Here is a 26,782-nt window from a genome sequence, read left to right on the forward strand (position 1 = left end):
TTAGGTGCCTTTTCTATTCACTGAAGACTGGTAGTTCGCGCTATGCAAAACAATTTGACTCCATCGAAAGTGACAACTACTATTATGGAGTATAGGGACAATGCCAGACAACACGAAAATTCCGTCATCTCGGTCTCATGGAGTCGAGATTCGTCTTTAATTTTGCGAAGCAGCCGTTCCAATTCCATCGAGGATCAACAGTCGAATTCACTCGAGAGACCAAATGGAGGCGGCCGCGTCATAAAGCCACTGCCAGAGGGTGAAAGTAACGTAACGCTAAGAGTTCCTACCGTTTCTTCCACTTGCAATCTTACCAGCCCAACTTTGATCGTTTAAAAAGTATTATTTTATAATTAATTCAGATAAAACAAAGAAAATATATATTTAATTACTGAGAAATATTCAATAATATACCGATACATGACATGACAAAGAGTGCCTTACAAATTTATCAGGACCTAGGCTTAGCTTAAGGCACTGAAAATTATCACAAATTTACAATGCCTTATGTTAAGCCTCAAAATAATCAGTTTAGGCCTAACGTGAATTAAATTCAAGTAAGGAAAAATTAATTCATATGTAAGAAATTTTAAATAGATTTTAGCTCCAAAGTTGTGCCTTGGCTTCTGTCCAAACAAAAGAAACCTACCAAATATAGGCCTAAATAACTTTATTTTTTATAAACTATAATTAATCTTCACTTAAAATTAATTCCCTTCCCCTTTACAATGCCATTTGCTAAGGCTTAAGCTTCAAAATAATCAGTTTAGGCCTAACGTGAATTAAATTCAATTATTTAAATATGGAAAAATACTTTTATAAGAAATTTTAAGTACATTTTAGTTACGAAGTTAAGCCTTGGCTTCTGTCCAAACAAAGGAAAACGTACCAAATATAGGCCTAAATAACTTTATTTTTTGTAAACTATAATTAATCTTCACTTAAAATTAATTCCGCTCCCCCTTTACAATGCCTTTTGCTAAGCCTCAAAATAATCAGTTTAGGCCTAACGTGAATTAAATTTAAATATGGAAAAATACTTTTTATATGAAATTTTAAGTAGATTTTGTCCCCAAGTTAAGCCTTGGCTTCTTCCCTAACAAAGGAAAACGTACCAAATAAATAAACTTTATTTTTTATAAACGATAATTAATCTTCATTTTAAAATTAATTCCCGTTCCCCCTTCTGCCATTCATTCTGATCTCTTTTAATTAAATCTTTAATTGAATGTTAAATTTTTGATAATATTAGCTTAAAAATGTTATGGTAGAATTTTTTTCTTTTTTTTTTTAATTTTTGAGAGAAATGTACGCGCTTTTTCTTGACAGCTCATCTCCATTATATTTAAAAAATATATATATATTCTCAAATGTGATGTTTAAATTTATACTTATAAAATGCCAAATATTCATTCCGAATAATTGATTGCAGTTTGAGAAAAAAAATGTGCCTTAAAAGTGTTTTTTTTCTAAATACATTTTTTCACTAACCCTTCATTAACGCCAGAAAGCACAAATTGTTCTATAATTTTTTTTACATATTATAAAAAAATTGCTTAATTTTAAAATTATAATTAATATGTGTATATAAAAATTTTAAACATTTTTTTATATTGTGATAGTGTTTAATTAGTTAATAAATTTTTAATCATTTATTGCATTTGAGTTTTTTTACAGAAACCTAGGCCTAAAAGTTAGGCCTATTGCACTGTCAAGACCATAGATAAAACCGTTGCCTACGTTAATCAAGGCCTGTGCACGGTAGTATCGAAGGGGGGGGGGGACTTTTAAGAAACGTGACTTCTTATTTTCTGCCTATTTTTACCGCGAGACGGCATTGATAGCTGGACCAAAACACGCGCGAAAAGGAGTATTTAAAACATAGACATTATAACACTATTAAAGCCTAGACAAACTATTGGGGAAAGCGGTCCTTGAACGTTTTTGTGATGGATTTTTCGCTTCTCCTCCTTCGCATGTGTGATAGGGTGAATGACTGGTGGCGCCCCCTATCGACGAGCGAAGGAGTTATTAATAAGGAGTAGTGGCACTCTATGTTAACTCCCTATAGGGCATAATAAGTCAAACCCTCGGAGATGCCATTACTCCATTTTATACGAGCTAAGAGCGGAAAAACGTATTTTATAAATTTTACACCTGTAAAATCTTTTAAAAAACACTTGGAACTTGTATTTCTACTTACTTTCGAGGAAATACCACCGTTTTCTGAAGGTAAGAGTCTTTTTTTATACATTTATTAGTAATAAAAACATTTAAGGCGAGCTAAGCCTTGGTCTTGTAAAACACGGCAGATGAGTGATTTTGAAAACGACGCTAATCCTCGCGCTAATCACTAATCTGCCGTGTTTTACAAGACCAAGGCTTAGCTCGCCTTAAATGTTTTTATTACTAATAAATGTATAAAAAAAGACTCTTACCTTCAGAAAACGGTGGTATTTCCTCGAAAGTAAGTAGAAATACAAGTTCCAAGTGTTTTTTAAAAGATTTTACAGGTGTAAAATTTATAAAATACGTTTTTCCGCTCTTAGCTCGTATAAAATGGAGTAATGGCATCTCCGAGGGTTTGACTTATTATGCCCTATAGGGAGTTAACATAGAGTGCCACTACTCTAAGCTCATCCTTATTAATAACTCCTTCGCTCGTCGCTAGGGGGGCGCCACCAGTCTTTCACCCCATCACACATGCGAAGGGGCGAATGCCTTAAAACCGTCACAAAAATGACTCTCAACTGTTCCTCTTGTATCTCTATGATTTAAAATTCCAAGCGCGAGAAAATGAACATTTAAAATAATTTAGGTCCAGCTAATAGCGCCTAAGGTGAGAGAATTTGGCAACTTAAATTGCCAAAATAAAAATAAAAATCGGCGCCTTGCACAGGCCTTGATTAACGTAAGCAACGGTAAAACACATAGATACAAATAGATGTAATTGTAGGCTTAAATTTTAGGCTATTTGTAGGCTTAAACTTAAGTGTATTTATTTTGGATTTAAAAAATGTCATTTATATAGTCGTTTGCATTTACGCACATAAAAAGTGCATTATTTTTTGCTCACTGGTGATTTTAGACCATAGAGTTAGACTGTCATCTGCTACGAAGCCAGTCGTTTTTTTTTTTCAGACGGGACCACCTAATTGGCTAGACAACTTTTTTATCAGGGGAAAAATTTCTCTACTAGTTTGAACAGCCAATCAAATCACCGCATTGTAGACGCCAGTCACGGGGAGGGGGGGGGGACTCGCTCCACGTGACGCCACTCTCATCGATTTTGCCGGCATTCCACTGACCGAAACCGTTACCGTTATTACTTACTCACTGTAGTTTCCTTCACTGTCTCGCTGAAACCGCCCTATCTCAGTTCCTTTCTTTAAGTTTAAATACTTAAATTAATTAAATTAAAATGGCTGATATTAACTGGCTTCCTTTGGAATCTAACCCAGATGTATGTATCTAATTTTTAAGAATATAATTTAAGTAATTAAACGCGTACTTATAAGGTTTCTCTAATTTTTTGCAGGTCATGAACAAGGTTGGTTTTAAGCCTTGGCTACTGTCAATGTGTTAAAGTCTAGACGCCGTCATTATGACAGGCAGACCAAGACCAGACTATTTAATTGATTTTTATTTTAGGCCAAAAATAGACTTTACGATACGAATTTCTTAATTATTTTATTTTAGTTTCTACGTAATCTTGGTGTTCCTGCTGGGTTTTCAATGGTAGATGTTATTGGTATTGATAAAGAGTTGCAAGGTGACGTTCCTCAACCAATTGCCTCTCTACTTTTACTCTTTCCAACTGGAGATAAAGTAAGTGTTAAAATTTATTTAATTATAACATTTAGAAAGTGTTGAACAAGGCTTACTTGTTAATTAAAATTAGCACGAAGCTTTCTCTAAACAACAAAAAGAAGATATTGAGGCTAATGGACAAACTGTCAGCGATAATGTCTATTTTCTACGTCAAACTATCAAAAACGCTTGTGGTACTGTAGCTTTAATACACGCTGTTGCCAATTCCTCTCAGATTGAATTAGAGAGTGACTCGGCTCTTCAAAAGTTCTTGGAAGCTACTAAGGGATTAAACCCTGATGAAAGAGGTGCTGAATTGGAAAAAGCCGAGGTAATTTGCGCTTGCGAACGAGTGTTTTATAATTGCTAGGTATTAAATTTATCAATTGCTTGCGTAGAGTATTTCAGAAGCTCACGAACAAAGTGCCCAAGAAGGTCAAACTCAGGCCCCTCCCGCTGGTGAAGATGTTAATTTGCATTTTGTCGCTTTCGTTCATGTTGATGGGAATCTTTATGAATTAGGTATTTATTGTCAGAAATTAATGGAGAATATCTGGGATGTTAATACGTCACGTAATATTTAATTTTATTATTTTTATTTTATTTTATTTAATTAGATGGAAGAAAGGCCTTCCCGATTAATCATGGAACCACAACTCCGGAAACTTTATTGGAGGTAATGGAAATTTTATTTTATTATCTTTAGTCGTTAATAATGTATGCTGGATTAGTGTGCTTTGTCACGTATTACGGTCAGGATAATGTTAGAAATTAATTAATTAACTAATTAATTGCAATCTAAAATATAAATTGATTGTTAAAAGTGCTTCGCGGTAGAGATGGCGCGAAATACGGGTTTTTATTTAGTTCGCGATTTCGAATAGAGATGGCGCTGCATTTCCCGCTTTATAATTATAGCCTCCGTCCGTTGCCTACATTAATCAAGGCCTGTGCGCTGCGCCGATTTTTATTTTTATTTCGGTAATTTAGTTGCCAAATTCTCTCACCTGAGGCGCTATTAGCTGGACCTAAATAATTTGAAATGTTGATTTTCTCGCGCTTGGAATTTTAAATACTCATTTTCCCGCGCGGTTTGGTCCAGCTATCAATGACGTCACGCGGTAAAAATAGGCAGAAAATAAGAACTCTGTGGTTTCTTAAAAGTACCCCCTTCGAAACTACCGTGCACAGGCCTTGATTAACGTAGGCAACGGTACGTCCATACATTAAATTAGTTAAAAATGCTTCGTGGTAGAGATGGCGCCAAATCCGGTTTTTATTTAGTTCGCGGTTTCGAATAGAGATGGCGCTGTATTTCCCGCTTTATAATTATAGCGTCCGTAGAAGACGTTAATTTATAGAGGGAATGAAAATTTTAGTCTTTAATAATGCATGCTTGATTAGTGTGCTTTTTTTTCTACATATTACGGTCAGAACATTGTTAGAAAATAATTTTATTATAAAATCTAACTTAATACTTCAAACTAAATCGCGGTAGGAATGGCGCTAAATACGGTATTTTATTTAGCTCTCGATTTCGAATAGAGATGGCGCTGTATTTCCCGCTTTATAATTATAGCGTCCGTAGACGTTAATTTATAGAGGGAATGGAAATTTTATTTAACTTTAGTCTTTAATAATGCATGCTTGATTAGTGTGCTTTTTTTCTACATATGAAGGTTAGAAAATTATTAGAAATTAATTGCATTATAAAATCTAACTTGATACTTCAATCTAAATCGCGGTAGAGATGGCGCTAAATACGGTTTTTTATTTAACTCTTGATTTCGAATAGAGATGGCGCTGCGTTTCGCGTTCTATAATTATATCCATAGACGTATAAAAGTATAGGACATAGTATTATAAATCGTTATTTTGTCTATGCCAACGAAATTAGCAAATGAACGCGACTTAACGAGATAAAAATGTTAATTTTTTTATGATTAGCAACGCGAGTCATTCCCCATTTTTTTTTTCTGGTCAATCTGGTCTCTCCCAAATTATTTCTCATATTTATTCTTAGAATTAAAGAAAGGGTAAATGACGTCACGCTTTTGTAGTCACCAATGCTATAAAGACATAGGGAACGTTAAGATTTCGCCTTGGGTCATCTTCTGTTTAGTTTTAATTTTCAAGTTCCGGGAATTAAGTTTTAATTGCCGTGAAAAGTGACTAAGAATTTTCTTAAACAGTTTAAAGAGAGTATTTTGGGTTTATTTTCTTTAAGAGGTTAATTAGGGCTTTTAATTAACGGCAAAATTGTTTAGCAAGTGTAAAGTGATGTTATAATAGGGATGTTAAGGGTCAGGAATAACCTGGAAAAGTCAGGGAATTCAAAAATATTCCCAGGAAGGTTAGGGAATTCAAAAATATTCCCAGGAAGGTTAGGGAATTTGATTTTAAGGGAGAAATTGCAACATTGAATATTACCAGGGTTTATACAAACCTGGAAAACTCGGGGACATTTTTAGTAAAATTCAGGGAGATTTGCGAGGTTTGCTTTAACTATTAAAAACGACTCCCGTTGTTACTACTCCATATTTGGCACGGTTCATACAAACCTGGAAAACCGGGAAAAATCAGGGAAATAAATAGTTGACAAAAACCTCAGGGAAATTTCGAATTTTTAGTAAAAATCAGGAAAATCAAGGAAATTTGAGTCAAACAGGGGCCGAGTAATTAAGCAAAATGTCCGTAAACATCCCCTCCATAGGATTAACATTACACTATACTTTGGAGGCTCATAACTCTGGTTCTATTAGAGATACGGGGATGTCCTTTGATTATGTTATAGTCATATTCCCCCCCCTCCTTCGTTAACATTTGCTCCATAGGATACTCCATATACGGGAAAATTCAGGGAAGTATATGGGGGGGGGGGAAACCTGGAAATCTCAGGGAAATTTGTTTTCCAAAAGTTGTATGAACCCTGGCTTATGATAGTTACATTCTGCATAATATCCCTATAGTATTGCCTACTTTTGATCCAAAGAATCAGGGAAAATTAGATAAAATAGTCAGGGAAAATAAATCAGGGAAAGTTAAATAAAATAGTCAGGGAAAAACTAGAAGGAAAGTCGGGAAATTTGAATCTGAACATTTTGTGGCAACCCCTGTCCATGGAGGCATAATTAGAACTAAAGTTTGGTTTAGCTAGTCCGGGGTTAAAAGGTTAGGGAAAATGTTTCTGCAACGATTTTCTTTCTTAGCTTTTTTTTTCTAATTTATATTCTGGAATATATTACCCGAGATGAAAAAAAGGCCTGTGGCGTTTTATTGTAGAAGCAACTAATCGACCCCCATTCTACCCCTAACCTATCTTTACTCTCTGGGCTTTATATGAATTTTCTTTTTGGCCTGATATGATCATTGCAATTTTAGATGAATCCCCCACCCCCTTCTTGATTCAGCACCCTCTCTACCTTCCCACAATCCCCTAGAAAAAAAGAAATTCAAACGAGGCTTAAAACTAAAGAATAGGATGTTTTATTGCACTGGGTTTTATTTTAGTGTTATTGCAAGTCTGGAAAATTCGTTGGATTTTAAAAGTTTCAAATTCAACAAATTTTCTATGGTTTTTTTTAACCCGTCGTGTAAGGTCCAATAATATCCAATATTTTTAACTTAGTCGAAGTTTTCGAGTAGTTTAACATCAAATCTATCAAAATTTAGCTCCTTTATCGCAATCACATTTGACTAGACACTGAAATTGCGGAGCTCGCTTAAAACCTTTTTTATTATTAATTATATTTTAATTAAGTTCCTCGTTTCAAAGTACAATCCAATTTGTTATTTATTAAGATTTTTCTACATAGTTTAAGCCAAAGTAGCATTATATATGAACATTTTTAGTCCTATATTTCCCTATAAAAACACATTATTTCTCCTATATTTTCCTGTAAAAGTTGATTTTCCTACTATAAAATCAAGAAGCGATTTCTAGTTTACTAGGGAGAAGGTATAAGGCGCCTAAGTATTCGCGCGCCGTAGTCCCAGTCCCCCTTCAAAATACAAGGGGGACGTAAAAGGAGGCCGGGCTATTTCGCCTCTCCCCAGTCGGAAAATACGTCATTTTCGTCATTCGCGTCGCGCTGACGTAAGTTTCAAAGGACCAATGAGATGCTGGTTGTAATTTAGAGGCAGTGATTAACTCCGGACCTACGTTTGGACTGGAGATAAAGCTAGAAATGTTGCGAATTTATACCTTCTCCCTAGTAAACTAGATATCGCTTCTTGATAAAATCCTATAATTCCTGAAAAAGGGTTCAGTAATATTAGTGTTAAATTTATCAGTTCACGGTACAAATAATATTTAGATACCACCACCCACAACAACAAAATTCTGACTTTTCAACAAATAAAATGAGGGGGCGTGGTCAGGGAAATGACTTTAGACGGTCAGGGAATTTTGAAATGAAAAAAAAATAAATATAAAAAAATCTATTACTTAACCCCTATAATAAAACTTTTTTAACATTTATCAAAATCTTAAAATCTCGCCAGTTTAAAACTACACAAAACTGTATTTCTTTTCTCACAACAATGATATGGTCCCTAAACAATAGAAATTGAAGTTTCGTGATACGTGTAGTTGTTTTCTCCCAAAACAAAGTTCAAGAAAAATAATATATATAAATGTCATTCTTAAGAACGTACGTTAATTCGAACGCAGGTGGAGATATGCCCTGATTTTTTTTGTTTTAATCATTTTAATAACTCTTAACGTTCACTGGTAACATCTGCGCTCGCTCGAATATCTGAATAGGAATGTTTTCTGACCACGAATAATTCCATAAAGGTTTGGTGGGGTCAGTCAAAAATTAGGTAAAATATCTCTTTAGTCAAAATAAGCCCATCCCTAACCCCTGATATTAATATTTTGATAATTTCCGATATATTACGAGTTCTTTATTCATGTCTTTTTGAGAGTTGGGGTTTCTTAGTCATTCGAGAACCAAGAGGGGTTAGTCACTTTGATTTTACTTCTTAGTACTTCGTGTCGAATTTGAAAGGTCTTTTCAAACCATAGAACTTTAGACTCAACTAGATGGGTCAAAATAGTTGAATCAGGAAAAATTGGTCAGTGATCAATTTTTTATTTGGTGATTCAACTTGTCAGATTCAACTTGTCACACAACTAGTTTAATCAACTCAAGTCGGGGTTGCCACGGGTCAGGGAAGACCTGGAATAGTCAGGGAATTTTAAAATGGACCGAAAAGGTCAGGGAAAAGTCAGGGAATTTTAAAGTTTCAGCAACCTTAGGGAATTTGATTTTAGTGGGTAAAATTTCTTGGGAGAAGTCTTTATTGAAAGAGTAATGAAAGTTTCTCCTCATCTTCTCTTAACACAGAAATCTCTAGAGCAATCCTTAAAAATGTCTAGAATTGTTTTTGTAAAGTAAGTGCGCTCTAAAAAAAATCTCTTGGACTGTTATTTATAGTTAAAATGTTTCTTAATAATTTTGGTGCAACAAATACGTTGGAAAACTTAATGTAGAGAGTTTATTTAATTATAAGCACTTAAAACATGCTGGAAACATTTACCCTACCGTCCTTAAAAGGTCAGGGAAAATCTCAGAAAAAGGTCAGGGAAAAGTCAGAGAATTTGGTTCTGAAAATTCCGTGGCAACCCTGTAAAGTTCACTGATCTAAATGAGTCAAAAAAGTTGTATCGTCTGGAAAGGCCTTTTCAACACTTGAATTGAAAGAGTGACTGTCCCCTCGTTGGTGATTTATTATTGGTTTGGTGTTGGCAAATTTGTTTTGCTTGCTTATGGCACGCGTAGTGGTGGTACAGAGTGTATCGTTTAATGGTATCGTATCACCCTGTATATCGCGGTCTATATTGGTTCTTGGCGGTGAGGGGGGGGGGTAAGATATCCATTTCTTTAGGCCGTTTATTAATTACTGGTTGGGCTTGTAAGAGCTGGCGTTAGTTGTTGTTCTTGGCCTCGCTTAGGGACGCCTTTCGTTTATAAAAAGGGAAACGCCCTGTCCGGGTTTCTACATTTTTCATCGGCAGATAGATTTCCTTCGTTTTTAATTTGGTTTTATCTTCGTTCGGTCGGTCTTCTAGAAAGATGCGGCTGCCCGCCAAGCTCCCATTATTTTAACGATCAAAATTGTTACGCGATGCTACAGCGGCCGGTCCGTACGTCCCCCTTCTTTACGACTTAAATTATGGTGCCTTACAGATAATTTTCAAACTATTTTTTTCTTCTTTTAATGGTTTTCGAATTTTCCCCTCGATGTTTGTTAATTTTTTATTTTATTTTTTTTTTCTTATGGTAATGAAGAAATTTAACGGTTTGTTTAGTCTATTAACTTCACTAATTACAGTTTGATGAGAATTATTGTAGTCCTGGTGGCATTCTTTTGACCAATGTGCCGTTTTCGAGGTACCCTCTTGGTCGTACTCGCCGCGTTTATGGTAGAGGCACCCTTAACTCCATCTTGGTCGTATGCTCGCCGCGTTAATGGTAGAGGTACCCTTAACTCCATCTTGGTCGTATGCTCGCCGCGTTTATGGTAGAGGTACCCTTAACTCCATCTTGGTCGTATGCTCGCCGCGTTTATGGTAGAGGTACCCTTAACTCCATCTTGGTCGTATGCTCGCCGCGTTTATGGTAGAGGTACCCTTAACTCCATCTTGGTCGTATGCTCGCCGCGTTTATGGTAGAGGTACCCTTAACTCCATCTTGGTCTTATGCTCGCCGCGTTTATGGTAGAGGTACCCTTAACTCCATCTTGGTCGTATGCTCGCCGCGTTTATGGTAGAGGTACCCTTAACCCCATCTTGGTCGTATGCTCGCCGCGTTTATGGTAGAGGTACCCTTACCCCATCTTGGTCGTATGTTCGCCGCGGTTATGGTAGAGGTACCCTTACCCCATCTTGGTCGTATGTTCGCCGCGTTTATGGTAGAGGTACCCTTACCCCATCTTGGTCGTATGCTCGCCGCGTTTATGGTAGAGGTACCCTTACCCCATCTTGGTCGTATGCTCGCCGCGTTTATGGTAGAGGTACCCTTACCCCATCTTTGGTCGTATGCTCGCCGCGTTTATGGTACAGATACCCTTACCCCATCTTTGGTCGTATGCTCGCCGCGTTTATGGTACAGATACCCTTACCCCATCTTTGGTCGTATGCTCGCCGCGTTTATGGTACAGATACCCTTACCCCATCTTTGGTCGTATGCTCGCCGCGTTTATGGTACAGATACCCTTACCCCATCTTTGGTCGTATGCTCGCCGCGTTTATGGTACAGATACCCTTACCCCATCTTTGGTCGTATGCTCGCCGCGTTTATGGTAGAGGTACCCTTAACCCCATCTTGGTCGTATGTTCGCCGCGGTTATGCTAGAGGTACCCTTACCCCATCTTGGTCGTATGTTCGCCGCGTTTATGGTAGAGGTACCCTTACCCCATCTTGGTCGTATGTTCGCCGCGTTTATGGTAGAGGTACCCTTACCTCATCTTGGTCGTATGTTCGCCGCGTTTATGGTAGAGGTACCCTTACCTCATCTTGGTCGTATGCTCGCCGCGTTTATGGTAGAGGTACCCTTACCCCATCTTTGGTCGTATGCTCGCCGCGTTTATGGTACAGATACCCTTACCCCATCTTTGGTCGTATGCTCGCCGCGTTTATGGTAGAGGTACCCTTACCCCATCTTGGTCGTATGCTCGCCGCGTTCATGGTACAGATACCCCCTCTTGGTCCTACTCGCGGTGTTTATGGTAGGGTATCCTCTTGTTTTCGAGATTACGCTTGTTTAATGCCACGTTTCCAAGGCAACCTCTTGCCCAATTCTCAAAACCAAAGTGCAATTATAATCATAACCTCAAGTTTAAAACATTAAAATTTCTTTTAAAAACGGCCATAAATAAGCGTTGCCCTATTGGGACAGGTGCATCTGACTTTTTGCATATATGGTTTTATGTTTTTTTTTAAAAAAAAGAGAGAAATGAACCCTCCACCTGAGAATATCAGCTTTGATAATAACAACTCTTGATTTTCGTGTAGTATTATAGGAGGTTTATCCAAACGTTTAAAGTTTAGCGATCGGGGAGTTCTTTGGTTTTTTTGGGGAATCGTGCTTACGGGCACACGTGACTCTAACACCATTTTCGCACCTTCAATCCTCAACCCCCTTGGGCTCCACCTCCTGTTTAGGAATACACGAAAAGTCGTGAGTCCGGGCCTTCAGGGCCACGCGACCATATTAATATAATACATATTTATAACAAATTTCCCTTTTTCTAAGAGATAGTCTCACGAAACATCCTGCCAAATTCTTAATGATCTTATGGCTGCGCTCTGTCGTGGTTGTTTCATGTACATGCAGGGACCCAGATAGTTTAGGGGCGCCATTAATTGTTATTGTAATCCAAAGTATTTTCTATCTTAAAGGCCTATCATATACTCGGCGGACTTCCATGTGTATCTCATAAAGGCCGAGTTATGACCCTCCAAAAGTTTTTTAAAAAATGTTAACCCTATGAAGAGAATGGTTACAACCCCGAGTTTTAGGTATCGATGGAAAGGGCAGGGCAAAAATGTGACTATAACATACCATAAGTTTATAAGATATGTTCAATAAGTATGACACTTCCTATACTTCGTAATGCTCGATACTTACTGAGAGCTATTTCGAGAACGACGAGAGAGAATTGACTACACGCGGTTTTGCAATCCGTCTTCCTATTTAGTCTGTACTAAGCCTTTGACAGCGCCCAGTCACAGGCGTCGCTTTACGTCGAATCTATGACCTACGTCACTTCATGACAAGCTCTCAGTAACCGGTGACGAACTTATGGAAGATATCTTATGAACTTATGAACATACTCGAAGGATATTTTCGTTTCTCTTGAAAAACCCATCGGTTTTTGTTCCTCCTCCGTTGTTCGGTGTGAAACTATCTCTTTAAGACTCGGTTTACTCTCGAGATAAATTTCCTTAATTGATAAGTTTTGCCGTGTTGAATAGTCTTGGCCAGGGTATAGTGTGTTAGGAGGTCCCGGGTTTTGTATTCTATATAGTCATATGAATGTAAATATATTTAAAATTATGCTCGTTAATAACGTCTGCGTGCTGTCTGTGACCGTAGGGGGTATGTTGCGACACGTGTATCTTCTACCTAAGATGATTCGTTGTATCATTCTAATTTATCAGGGGATGCTTTCCATCTCTATGGTTTAATAAATGGCTTTCGAATTATTATTAGGCAAATACCAATCATTTCGTAGACATTTTTTTATTTGCATCTGTAGGTACAGATTAAAAATTATTTCTTAGGGTTTTAGGGATGTTTAGCCGTTGTTTGGTTTCACTTTTACCAAGAAGTGATATCTAGTTTGTTAGGGAGAAGGTATAAATTCGGCCACATTTCCATCTTTATCTCCAGTCCAAACAAACGTAGGTCCGGATTTAATCCCCGCCTCTAATTTACAACCAGCAGCATCTCATTGGTTCTTGAAAACTGACGTCAGCGCGACGCGGATGATGAAAATGACGTATTTTCCGACCGACTGAGGAGAGGTGAAATAGCCCGACCTCCTTTTACGTCCCCCCTTGTATTTTGAAAGGGGGCTAGGACTATGGCGCGCGAATACTTAGGCATCTTATACCTTCTCCCTAATAAACTATAGATATCACTTCTTGCTTTTACTATGAATGCGTTCGTATTACCAGAAGATGATAATAGTAGAAGGATGCCACTCTGTATCTTATTAAAACTTAGTAACGTAAATTAATTCTTGGTTTTTACATACATAAATTAACGTAACTGTACACGAAAATCCTTTACTATATCGCGCTTAATATAAACCCACAATTTCAAATGAAGCCGTATTTGTGACCCGTGCATTTTAATTAAATAGTAGGCGGACATTTTAATATTAAAAACCAAAAAGCATTTGTGGAAATAAAAAAGAAATCCATGCACTCTAAAAAAAGTGGTCGTATATTTGGTAAAGATTAGGAAGTTTAGCCTGGTAATAAATTATATCCATATATAGGTGCCGTTTCTATAAGCTTCTTTTGCTTATTTAAGATTTGTGGTATTTTAGTTTTTTATATACGTGTAGTAAAAACAAACGTTTATTAGCACTACTCAAACCTACGCGGACTTCTTTCCTCGCACCCCCAATATAACCCCAGCCAGCTTGATGAAAAATCGAGGTTTTTAACATTTAAAACGATATTTTTTTTTTCTGGCCACTACTCACTATAAAATAAAATATACGCCCACCAGAAGGCGAAATAAGAAGAAAAAATGTATATTTTAACATGTTTAGACGATAATTAAGTAACTTATGAACGTACCCTGGCTACAACGTCTTAAGAGTCATTTTTCGTAAATATTATTGGAAAGAGCGTTTTAAGTAATAAATACTTCAAATTAATATAAGCCGTCTGTCTGCGTCTATCTGTAATATTAAAGAAGATTTAAGCGATTAAGGTGATAGGTGATGACGACGTTTGGGTCTATTAGGCGACTTGTACCACGTGACCTGATTTATAAAACAATGTTGTTAAAAATATTGATTATTTTGGAAAGTCAGGGAAAATCACGGGAAATATAGTCAGGGGAAAGCTTGAAAACGTCAGGGCAACCTTAGGGAAATCGCGGGAAATATAGTCAGGGGAAAGCTTGAAAACGTCAGGGCAACCTTAGGGAAATCGCGGGAAATATAGTCAGGGGAAAGCTTGAAAACGTCAGGGCAACCTTAGGGAAATCGCGGGAAATATAGTCAGGGGAAAGCTTGAAAACGTCAGGGCAACCTTAGGGAAATCGCGGGAAATATAGTCAGGGGAAAGCTTGAAAACGTCAGGGCAACCTTAGGGAAATCGCGGGAAATATAGTCAGGGGAAAGCTTGAAAACGTCAGGGCAACCTTAGGGAAACCACGGGAAATATAGTACTTCGAAAAAGTCAGGCCGGCAACCTTAGGAAAAACACGGGAAATAGTCAGGGCAGCCTTGAGAAAAGTCAGGGAAAATCACTAGAAATAGTCAGGAAAAAACTTTGGAAAAGTCAGGGAATTTGAAAATTGAAACCTTTAGGGGCAACCTATGGCTGCGTTGTGGATTCAAAACTATCCAAGTTCCATTATATTTGTTTATACGCTAACTTGATGAAAGATTGTCTATAGGGAAGTTACATAGGAAGCACACGCAGGGGTCACATCAACGGCGATGTAACTGGCGACAGATAGACGCCGAGCGACCACGGGGGGTCTTCTTATACACCAACCAACCAACGTTTTCATACACGAGTCGAGGAAAGAAGTTATTTGAAAGAAGAAAAGTCAAGTGGCCATACATACATAGATGGTTGCTTGCTTGGTATTTCGAGGGTCCTTTTACTACGCGATAGTAGATTTGTTGGTATGGTATGGTTTCTACGGTTCACCACCGGAAGTTTTCGACCAAATGTTATAATTAATATCCACCCACTTTCTCAATTTAATTTAGTTTAATTAGTGTCATTTTATAAAAAAGACAATTTGTTATTCACTTATCAAGATTAGTTACATGGTGGCCTGAAATAAAAATTAACCGCGTAAAACTTGAAGAAAAAAATATATTGGCTGGCTATATAGGAGGTCCCCTGGCCACGTGATAATATCGAGTCTTACGTGGCGCCTGCCTTTTTTTTCTGTGGTTTTTGTGGTGGCACACGTGCCGGCCCATTCATTTAGTTTTTCGCGCCGTAATTACGTAGGTTACAGTCTGTCACCGAGTTTGGGTCCTCCTTAGGTGTACCGTCAGGTATTGGTGAACCCCTACTTGGGTGCCTTATAAAAAATAAGGCGTATTTGTACCAACTTTAGAAGTTTTATATCGTTATAAAAACGGGTCCTATCGATTCCAATATAGATGGTTCATGGTGGTTAGTTCAGACAGGTCCAGATAAGACAGTTCCAACTCGTGGCAAAGCCGCCATGGCTATTTTAAATTTTGATAAGGACGTACGGGGAATGCCACCTTATAGCCAGCTTTTTCGCTCGACCTTATCTAACAAAGGTCAAGCAATTTCCGTCACTTACTTTTTTAACTCGACTCGCTTAAGTTTGCTTCAATATCTGTTTTTTTTTTTTTTTGTTTTTTTTTCTGGGTATTTTTCTTTTTTTTTTTTGGCAGTAAAGTTATTTTAAAAGTAACCGCCCAAACATTAAACTTGATAGTTTATTTCGATTTCCAAATCTCTCCTATAGCTTAACTTAACCTTGTGGGTTTGATAATCCAAACTTGTCTATGCAGTTGTACTAACTATATAATTGGGTGATGTGTCGAGAAAATAGGGCTTAAAAAGAAAATTCGTAGACCAACTTGTAATATCACTAGAGAGACCCAACTCAGGGAGCTCAGCGGTCCTATAAAATCCTATATTTTTGAACCAGCCCAATATTTTCCTGAAAGGTCCTATAATATCCTTAGTCGTTTTCCTATAGTTTCGATTCAACTTTATCAAAATATTATATATGAGCGTTTTTAGTCCTAAATTTTCCTATAATTTATCCTATATCAAGAAGTGATATCCATTTTATTAGGGAGAATTCATAAATTCGCCACATTTCCAGCTTTATCTCTAGTCCAAACCTAGGTCCGGAGTTAATGCCCGCCTCTAAATTACAACCAGCATCTCATTGGTTCTTGAAAACTCGCGTCAGCGCCACGCGAATGACGAAAATTACGTATTTTCCGACTGATGAGAAGCGAAATAGCCCGGGGCCTCCTTTTACGTCCCCCCTTGTATTTTGAAAGGGGGACTGGGACTATGGCGCACAAATACTTAGGCATCTCGTACCTTCTTCCTATTAAACTAGATATTACTTCTTGCCTATATCGTATATGGTTTCTTAGTTTCGTCTATATAACTAACAAGCAAATGTTAAAAAATTTAAGAAAATTGGTTGAGAACTACACTTGAACTCTTCAAATTTAAAATTAAAAAAATACCTAAAATAGATTGAAAAATTAATGCTCCAAAAGAAAAAAAGAAACCTAATTGTTTTAATATATCTTTAATCTTATATAAGAATTAAACATAATTAAATTAACTTAGAAAGGAAAAAAAAAGCTTACAAGGAAGTATAATATACTGCAAACTTCAACTTTATTATCTAACATCTACATTTTTTTTTATGTTTTTGTTTTGTTTTTTTAAAAATATAATTATAAATTTCCTGTGCCAGAAAAAGCCTAGATTTCTTTACATAATTTTGGTTAAAAAGAAAATAATTTTTCACGCAACCTAGCTAGTGATGGCTAAATTTGATTAAAGATTTTTTGCGAGGTTATTATTTTGCATAGGTCGTACTAAGTTTGCGGTTCAATATGGGTTAATATATATAGATATATATACATTTCATTACGGTAATACTTGGGTCGAGTTCAGTTTGACCCAGTTCCCACGCTTGTCGTGTACTTACGTATCAAGGTAGGTCTTGAAATAGCAAATCTCTTTTAAAGAAGTTCTCGGGTGGGTTTTCGTCTTATACCAGGATAATCTTTACCTTGTCCGCCTCAATTCATTTTAGTGTTTTGGTTTTAGTTTTACAAAATAGGGTACCTGTTTGTTTATATATGAAGATTTTCTCACCTTTTTCAAATCGCGTGTGTGTCTATCTCATTACGTAATCATAACGTTGGTTATGTTCATTTTTTAACGGAGTTAAGTGGTGCCCTGGCCTTGGGAGTAAGTGTTTCTGTAATAAATAACAGGGTTGCCACGGGTCAGGGAAAACCTGGAAAAGTCAGGGAATTTAAAAATGGGCCGAAAAACTCAGGGAATTTTAAAAATTTCAGCAAAGTCAGGGAATTCGATTTTAGTGGGTAAAATTTCTAGGGATAAGTCTTTATTGAAAGAGTATTGAAAGTTTCTCCTCATCTACTCTTAACACATAAAACTCTAGAGCAATCCTTAAAAATGTCTAGTATTGTTTTTGTAAAGTAAATGCTCTCTAAAAAAATCTCTTAGACTGTTATTTATAGTTAAAATGTTTCTTAATCATTTTGGTGCAACAAATACAATGGAAAACTTAATGTAGAGAGTTTATTTAATTATAAGCACTTAAAACGTGCTGTAAACATTTACACTTTTGGCCTAAAAAGGTCAGGGAATTCTGGAAATTCCGTGGCAACCCTGAATAAGATTATGTGAGGAATTAGTCTAGTAAAAGACTTGGGTGTAATTGGGGAAGGAAGTATTTGATAGTCATCCAAATTGTCCTTTCTTTCTCCGTGCAGAGATACACAATATTATTTGCTTAAGGCACACGGCGCTTGACTCTTGAAAAATTGTGTTAGAAAAAAAATAAGAAATATTTAGTTTTAAAACGTACACCAAATTTCAATTATCCATCATTCGGGGACAGATACAATTTAAAGTTAAGCGCGCGGAAAGGAAAAAAAGAAAATGTCCGAGCTAGGCGAGCGCCGCGCATCTTGTCTGAATGATTGGCCTATGAAATTTCAAGCCCCCCTTGCGAAGAAAGATCTCGTCAAACGTCTGAGACTACTAACCTTCGAGATATTCGAGAAATCTTTTCTTAAAGTTTAATTTTCGGCAATGCACACTAACGCAGGTGCTCAATTACTCCCCGAAAAGTTGCGAAATAAAAAGTATACTTATGAATTATAATCACTTCACCCATGAATCTTCCATCCCATATCTGACATAGTATATAATACTTTTCTTCGAGAGAAGTGTATCAACCACAAAGCGGGGTAATTGTAACATGATTCTTCCCAACATTTGGAGTGCTCAAGGTTACTAAAACGAATCACATACGCCATAAATAATTCCCTCGTCATAACTCTATTAGGGCTTAACTATTTGCCAAGGCGCATGCGCTTGTGGAATTTTGTACCACAAAATCTGGGTAATTGTAATATGACTCTTCCCAACATCATTTTACATTTGGAGTGCTCAAGGTTACTAAACCGAATCACATACGCTATAAATAGTTCCCTCATTATTACTCGATTAGCGCTTAACTATTTTCCAAGACGCATGCGCTTGTGGGTTGATTGCTGAGGATTTAGTACATACCAAACAGTTATAGAATTCACCCTAGCACGGTGCAATACCGATCCCATCTGAAGTTTCATGAGCAGTAGAGCAAACAAAAAAGGGGTTAGCTTGCATGGGAAGAATCACGTTACATACAGAGTGTCATCCTTCTTCTATTATCCCCTTCTGCTAACATTAATCTTTATATTGTATGCCTAATAATTTCATGGATAGTTATAATTAAATTCATGGTAGATCTTATACTAGCGGATTATAGTATAGTTCCATGATGGGGGTCATCCATCATGTTGCGCTAGGAGACGTTTGACGTGGAAATTAATAGAACTTTTAAAGTTTAGTTATAGCCAATGAGATCCAAAGAAATAAATGCCCTTTGAGTAAATTAACTCAAAGTCATCAGAATGTTTTCGTTCCTAATATTATTCCCATAATACCTCGCGAATTTTCACCCAATAGTAAGTCCAGATAATTGCCTTAACAAATACTTCCGGCGTTACCTCAATCTGAGCACAGGTAGTTTTTTGAATCCATTATATCGCTAAAAATAAACAATTTCTGGGGTATAAAATTAAAATATTATCTTTAATATTTAATTTTAAACTAATTTAACGTGTAAAACATGTTAAGAAAGCATAGTTCTTGACCTTTTTTTACATTCTTTATTAAATTAAAGCTTTAAACTTCCTTAGTAATTAAAAACCTACGTAATTTCGAAACATTATCAAATAATTTATAATTAAAAATGTTCGTAATTTTTACGGAAAACGTTACCCGCATAAGAGATATTCTTTTTTTTTTAAAAAGTTGCAAAGAAAAACATAACAGAATATATTGGTGAAGTATATAATTGCTATGGTACAATAATGGTTATTATCTTTTAGAAAGCGCTCTCCGTTTTCTTGGTCCTTTTATGATGGATTAGTTTTAGCTTTAGGATGGCGTAGGAGGGTTTTAAAAATATTAATTTATATTCACAAAATTGAAAGAAAGAAAAAAATTAAATAATATTCCCGAATTTTAATAATTTTGTTCCAGATTTTCTAAAAAAACCTTTTTGCGTAATAGTTTAAGTTTGTAATGTTTTCATTGACTTTCAAGTTATGTTCATTCTATTGTGTTTTTTAAACGTTGGGAGGGGTTTTTGTGTTAGCGGTCAAAATTTATGTTAATTGTTTTTTTGGTAACGAAAGTCGCCAGTTATTAATTTCTGGTATTTTTTTTTAATATGAGTGATATAAATTTACCAAGGAGTCGCGTATTTTAATGTAATTTTAACGTATCATAGAGCCCAGCGGACCCTATGTAATCCTATATTTTTGAACCTGTCCTATAATATCCTATAATTTCATGAAAGATCCTATAATATCCTGTAATTTTGAGTTAGTCGAAGTGTTCGTATATAGTTTAGAATCATAGTTATCAAAATTAAGCTCTTTTATCGAGATCACTTTTGACTAGACAGTAGACACCGAAATTGCTTCAAAGGCTCGATCAGTATTTTTTTATATCATATTTTAATTAAGTTCCTCTTTTCAAAGTAAAATCCAATTTCTTATTTTGTGTTTTAGATTTTTCTACATAGTTTAAGCCAAAATCAGGGATAGACTTAATTTTAGAAGTAGGAATGGAGAACGGTTAGTATGTACTTCAGTCCGACTCATAGCCCAGTATAGAGCCCCTCCCTCTAACACGTAACGAAAAGTTTAAATTATCTTATTGGCTCACTTGAATTACATTTTGATGACGTTGCTGACGGGGACGGCGAAAAATACGTAATTCCTTTCCACCTTTGTCGCTATGGCCCGCCTCTTCTTTCATACCCCCTCCATACCGTGGAAGGGGGTCCGAGACTTTGACGCGCGCCTAGAATACTCTGTTCTCCATTCCTACTTCTAAAATTAAATCTATCCCTGATTTAAGCATATTTTTCTCCTATAAAATCCTATTTTTCCTATAAGGAATTAGAATTTTAGGCTGGGCTCTCTGATATGGCTTCAAACACCTCGGTTTGGTTTGGTTACGTTAGGTTACTGCGATGACAAAAAAATTAACGTTTTCTGTTGTATCTTTGAACTTCCGCGCTTATTCGTTATCCATTCCTGCATGCAACCAGATATATTTTTTTTTAAATTCTTATATTTTCAGAGCTCTGGCGCAATTTTAAGCCAATTATAAATTAAAGCGTGGTCAACCAACGATCAGAATCAAAACTATAATAATACGGTATCCGTATAAAATTCTGACGTCACCCTCTACCTTTAACAGAGCTAAATGTTTCTCTCGATCCATGAGCCAATTTACCTTCAGGCTAATCCAAAAATTTCTTGATTTAAATTCCCTTTTAGTTTTTACACGTATATCCTTTGCCAACTTTAGTAATAGCACTTGTTTAGTATTGATTGTGTTAGGGGCTTATGGGAATCTAGTACGGATGCCGTTATTCTTTGGATAGAACCCGCGAAAGATGTTTTACTAAACTTATTTGGTAATCGTGGCACGTACTGTTTTTACACATTATATCTCCACCCCCAATTAAAGTCGAATTTTTGTGGTTCGTTCGCTGAATATATCGTTTCCTGCTAAAATTCTCGTCGCCCGTTTTTGATTGGTCGCGAGGTATCTTATATTAGATATCTATATCAGGGTTATTATAGGTCCCTCTAAATTAAAAAAAACCAAATGATAAACTACCTAATTATTCAAAAATGTATCTATTTTGGTTCTGGGTGACATTTTTGTTTATTAATTCTTAAGCTGTACACTTTAATTTAGTCTTTTTTAACCGCGATGCAGGGCCCCCAGAGGTCCTATAATTCCTATAAAATCCTATATTTTTAAAACTGTCCTATAAAATCCTATAATTTTGGCTAAAATCTCCAAAAATCCTATGATTTTGAAATTTGGGCGAATTTAATTTGTTAAACCAGGACTCTGGTCTAAAAAATATCATAAAATGGAGATGGTTAGCCTATTGTAGCTTAACTAGTTAAAAATAGCTCGGTATATTATGGTTCTGATAACTGAACGTTCAGTGCGCGCCATCATGGGACGTTTTGCGTGTGGGCAGCTAATAGGGAGTCTATTAGTTGTCATTTTCTAGATCAAAAAAAGGCCGGAAATAATTTTTTCGCAGTACTGATTCTTTAAAATAAAGAAAAAGTAATATTTGAATGTCCTATATAATCCTATAATTCTGGAAAACCGTCCTATAAAATCCTATATTTTCATGAAAAAAATAATTATAATTCCTATAAATATCTGATTCTTTAAAAAAAAAAGAAAAATTAATATTTGAGTGTCCTATATAATCCTATAATTCTGGAAAACCGTCCTATAAAATCCTATATTTTCATGAAACAATAACCATAATTCCTATAAATATTAATATTGAAATTCGGCTGCGCGATGTTATTTTTCACCCACAATTCCTTTCCACTACATCCCACACGTAATTAAACGTTCCACTTTAATTTAATTTAATTACCATTAAATTTAAGTCGTAAAGAAAGACATTTTAAAGAAAATAAAACCAAATTCCCCCCCCCCCTTTTGTAAGAATAAGTGGTATTAGATCATCCAATGTCTTTTCGACGTTTAAACGCTATCGACTTTTAATTCGGTCGTTAAAATAAAAGTTGGGGGTTCGGCCCACCAATGGCGTTTTAAGAAGCGTAAAATTGGAACTTAATCTTGACACGTCCCGCCGCCAAAAATTTAACCACTCTCCCTAAGAAAGCTTTAAGAAAGTCGAACTGTAATTTTGTAAGCGACTCACGCCAACGAGAGAACTCTGTATCTGATAACGCGTGCGCCATTCGCCTTCGACTCGATTTATTTTTATTGAAAAGAATTAAATATAAATTTTAATTTAATTAGCTGTATACGAAATAGAAATAACCTCTCCCTTTCTGTAAGAGAGGCCCCCCTTGCGTATGGTGTTATAATTTTCAGGTTCTCTTTAGAAGTTTCTAAACTACTTTGACTTTGTTAGCCTGACATCAGTTTTAATTGGGGATTTTTTTTTTTTTTTTTTTTTTTTTTAGTTCATTGCTTATTTATAGTTATTGGCTTTTGGTTTTTTCTTTAACTTGTCAACAATTGGAATTTTAAGAATGTTTTGGAGTTAATTGAGACGTTAAGTTTTTGCCAATCGTGGATTGATACTTTTTCCAATAAAAGTTAACATTTTTGTAGGGTATATATCAGGGAATTTGAAAATTAATCTAAAAAGTCTGCGATTATTTTTAAATTGTCGTTTGAAAATTTTGGGTTTAATTAGATTTAATTTTAGAAGTAGGAATGGAGAACGGTTAGTATTTACTTCAGTTATTCCGACTCGTAGCCCAGTATAGAGCCCCTCCCACCAACACGTAACGAAAAGTTTAAATTATATCTTATTGGCTCACTTAAACTACGTTTTGATGACGTTGCTGACGGGGAGGGTGAAAAATACGTAATTTTTTTTTACCTCTGTCGCTATGACCCGCCTCTTCTTTCATACCCCCCCGTTCCGGGGAAGGGGGTTCGGGACTTTGACGCGCGCCCACATTACTCCGTTCTCCATTCCTACTTCTAAAATTAAATCTATCCCTGCTACAACACTTTTTTTTTTAAATTGTCATATGAAAATTTTGGTGCGTTAGTTACACTTTTTACAATAAAAGTTAACATTTCTGCAGGGTAAAGTCATGGAATTTTAAAATAATAAACAAAAAAATCTGATAATTGTGAGACTGGATGCTGCGCCATGCAATGGTTATAAAAAGTTTAGGATTAAGTCAAACCAACCCGCATCTGACTTCAGACATAAAAACACCTTAGATAAATATAGTTAACCTCCACTTAAACGTAACTATTCACCAAAAGAAAGAAAAGAATTCTAACCCACAATTGTCACATTTTAATATAGACCCCACATACATAACCTAATAAATAAGTTAGCGTAGGTAGTGCCATAATTAAGCCATTAATTTTTTGAGTACCTTCGCGTCCCTGGTTGATATAGGACTGCATACAGTTCTGTCTTTATAACATAATCAAGTCATATTCCTTAAATAATTTCGGCCCCGAACACGCAGAATACGCTTCTAAATTGTTCCACCCTTGGAAACCAAAAATAAACTCGAAGTTATCAAAAAGATTCTATGGGCCATTTTGAGTCTAAAATGTTCTATATTTTGATGACATTTTGCCACTCGAAGGGACACCCAAAAACAAGTTATAGCTAAATTATTTTAATGGTGGTCCCTTAAATTTAAGTGAGGAGCTGTAAGACAATACTAATTTAAGTTGTCAAACGTGTACTCGGTGGCTGTTATACATGGTGTTTCTGATAAGTCTGGCCAAGAAGTGATATCTAGTTTATTAGGGAGAAGGTATAAATTCGCCACATTTCTAGCTTTATCTCCAGTCCAAACGTAGGTCTGGAGTTAATCCCCGCCTCTAAATTACAAGCAGCATCTCATTGGTTCTTGAAAATTCACGTCAGCGCGACGCGAATGACGAAAATTACGTATTTTCCTGACGACTGAGGAGAGGCGAAATAGCCCCGGCCTTCTTTTACGTCCCCCTCTTGTATTTTGAAAAGGGGACTGGGAATATTGTGCGCCAATACTTAGGCATCTTATACCTTCTCCCTCCTCTGGCATAAGTAAGGGCGATTTTGAGTCAAAAATATTCAATCTCCATTTTGCCCTAAGGGCCACTGTTTTCGAGTTATGTTTTGATTGTTTTAGGGATTAAATTAGAAATCATTGTCTTTTAATTTCTTTCTCTTTTGGTAGAGTTTACATCCGTCAATAACTTAATTGAGAGTGAATTAAGGTTAAAATTTTAATTTAATCTATTTCTGTTTATACACTGAATTCTTCCGTAATGCCACGGGGGTCTTCGTTCTTTAAGTAAATACGTTGTTTCGGGTAAAAGGACTTTTTGTTGTCAAAAAATTTTGGGTGTTTTCTTGTAAATTTTTTAAATGAATGGACACCCAACGTGTTTCAAACTTTATGTTTTCTTTTTTAACTATACAGTTCGTCCCTTATGGCTCGCACGTGCTTTGATTATTAATAGTTTTAACTAAGGTCTTAATTATGAATTTTTAGAATAAACATGGAGCGGGTATTAAAGTTTATTATATTTGGTTGGGTTATAATCGTAACGTCATTTTTATAATAAATTTAACTAGATTAAAACAACATTAAATATAATGGCGGCAGCGGTGAATTACGTATTTTATAACTCGTGTTGTACGCGTCTTCATCGGCCGCCTTTCACGTACGCCTATAAAGGTCAACTCGGGTCACGCCTTATATAAATAATTTGTTAATAAACGAGTTTTGAAAGAAATAAGAAAAATGATACAAAGCCTTTATAGCGCAGCCAGTTGAAATTAACGGCTGTATAGTCTCTTGAAAGGTAAATTGTTCTGAAAAATGAACTCTTGTCAAACCGAATTTATAAAGAAACGTTTGAAATAAAAATTAAGAGAGAACCTACCTACACGCATGCACTTTCGCAAATCGAAATTGATGTAAGAAGATAACTTAAGCAATTTTAGTTTATAGTATTTGAGAATCTTGGTTTGATTCAATTCAAAACGGGTTTTTCAGTATGGGTTTTCGGTGATAAACAATTCTCTAAAATACTATACGGAGTTAAACTGGTTTTATTTTTCACATAAAACACCAAATCAAACTTGTATACCCTCTTGCAGAAACATACTATTTATCAATGCATTAATTACGTAATTTATTTTTCTGTTTTCATTTTGGGGTTTAAATGAGTTGTAATATCAGGGATAGACTTAATTTTAGAAGTAGGAATGGAGAACAGAGTAATCTGGGCGTGCGTCAAAGTCCCGGACCCCCTTCCATGGGACGGGGGGGGGGTATGAAAGAAGAGGCGGGTCATAGCGACAGAGGTAAAAAGAAATAACGTATTTTTCGCCGTCCCCGTCAGCAACGTCATCAAAACGTAGTTTAAGTGAACCAATAAGATAATTTAAACTTTTGGTTACGGGGCTATGAGTCGGACTGAAGTAAATACTAACCGTTCTCCATTCCTACTTCTAAAATTAAATCTATCCCTGGTAATACTTTGCTTTGTACTACTTTAATTTATATTGTGTGTTAATACGGCTAATATTTGTTTACTTTTATTTAATTATTAATTTTATTTATATTTATTTACAGGACGCTAGCTCAGTCTGCAAGCAGTTCATGGAACGCGATCCTGACAATGTTCGTTTCACCATTGTGGCTTTGGCTCCATCTGAAGCTTAGCAACCTAAATGGAGACACAACCCTTTTGCCTATTTATTACACGCAGCGTTAAGCAATTAAAACAGTTAACCTTATCAATTAACCTTAGATTATAAAATACTTTAGCTAAAACATTTAAGCGAGAAACTCAAAATTTGCCTTAAAACTAAATGTGTATGTAAAGCTTCGTACAATTTTTTTTCTTAACCACTAATTTAAAAAAAAAATTAATTAATTTTCGTTTAAATACGGGTAAATTCATTTAATAATTTAACGTCTGCTGTAATAATTAAAAGGCTTTATTTTTCATCATTTTTCAAAAAGTAAGTGGAGTATTCTTAATTTGTCAAAACACGTTTAGTTGTTGTACATGCATACCATCAGAAGGGGATAATAGAAGAAGTGTGACACTTTGTATGCTCTCAATACTTCAGTTATGTAGGCCTAGTATGATTCTTCTCAAGCTCGCCCTTTTCGTTTGCTCTCCCGCTCATCCAACTTCAGATGGGCATCGCACCGTGCTAGGGTGAATTCTATAACTGTTTGGTACTAAATCCCCAGCATTCAAGTAGGCACAAATCTTGATTGTCTTGACGTGGGACAAAAATCCACAAGCGCATGCGTCTTGGCAAATAGTTGAGCAGCGCTAATAGAGTAATGATTAGGGAACTATTT

General features: G+C 35.9%; 2 protein-coding genes and 1 long non-coding RNA gene across 3 annotated transcripts in view; 2 read left to right on the forward strand and 1 right to left on the reverse strand.

Annotated features, from left to right (window-relative positions):
* Positions 1-1,660, forward strand: part of LOC149625085 (phospholipid-transporting ATPase VA) — a 29,376-nt gene extending 27,716 nt beyond the window's left edge. Inside the window, exon 16 of the mRNA XM_089851846.1 lies at positions 27-1,660. Coding sequence (XP_089707972.1) covers positions 27-336 — 310 coding nt within the window. The 3' untranslated portion in view covers positions 337-1,660. The remainder of the gene's footprint in view (positions 1-26) is intronic.
* Positions 1-2,576, reverse strand: part of LOC149625083 (uncharacterized) — a 36,054-nt gene extending 33,478 nt beyond the window's left edge. The window contains exon 1 of the long non-coding RNA XR_016374512.1: positions 2,439-2,576. This is a non-coding gene — a long non-coding RNA (uncharacterized LOC149625083). The remainder of the gene's footprint in view (positions 1-2,438) is intronic.
* Positions 2,577-3,421: 845 nt separating this feature from the next.
* Positions 3,422-26,434, forward strand: Uch (Ubiquitin carboxyl-terminal hydrolase). The gene is made up of 7 exons (XM_089852073.1): positions 3,422-3,463; positions 3,539-3,550; positions 3,700-3,828; positions 3,902-4,141; positions 4,209-4,332; positions 4,428-4,486; positions 26,039-26,434. The coding sequence occupies exons 1-7, from the start codon at positions 3,422-3,424 to the stop codon at positions 26,126-26,128; spliced, it is 696 nt and encodes a 231-aa protein (XP_089708199.1). The 3' UTR covers positions 26,129-26,434.
* Positions 26,435-26,782: the final 348 nt, after the last annotated feature.

This window comes from Phalangium opilio, unplaced genomic scaffold (assembly GCF_054372755.1).
Source record: "Phalangium opilio isolate 3A_F unplaced genomic scaffold, DU_Popi_V2 ptg000105l_1, whole genome shotgun sequence".
In the NCBI taxonomy this organism is placed as follows: Eukaryota; Metazoa; Arthropoda; class Arachnida; order Opiliones; family Phalangiidae; genus Phalangium; species Phalangium opilio.

Coding starts and splice junctions, on each gene's coding strand:
- Uch (XM_089852073.1), top strand. CDS start 3,422: ATGGCTGATATTAACTGGCTTCCTTTGGAATCTAACCCAGAT. Junction 4,333..4,427: donor TGGGAATCTTTATGAATTAG/GTATTTATTGTC, acceptor TTATTTAATTAG/ATGGAAGAAAGGCCTTCCCG. Junction 4,487..26,038: donor CTCCGGAAACTTTATTGGAG/GTAATGGAAATT, acceptor ATTTATTTACAG/GACGCTAGCTCAGTCTGCAA.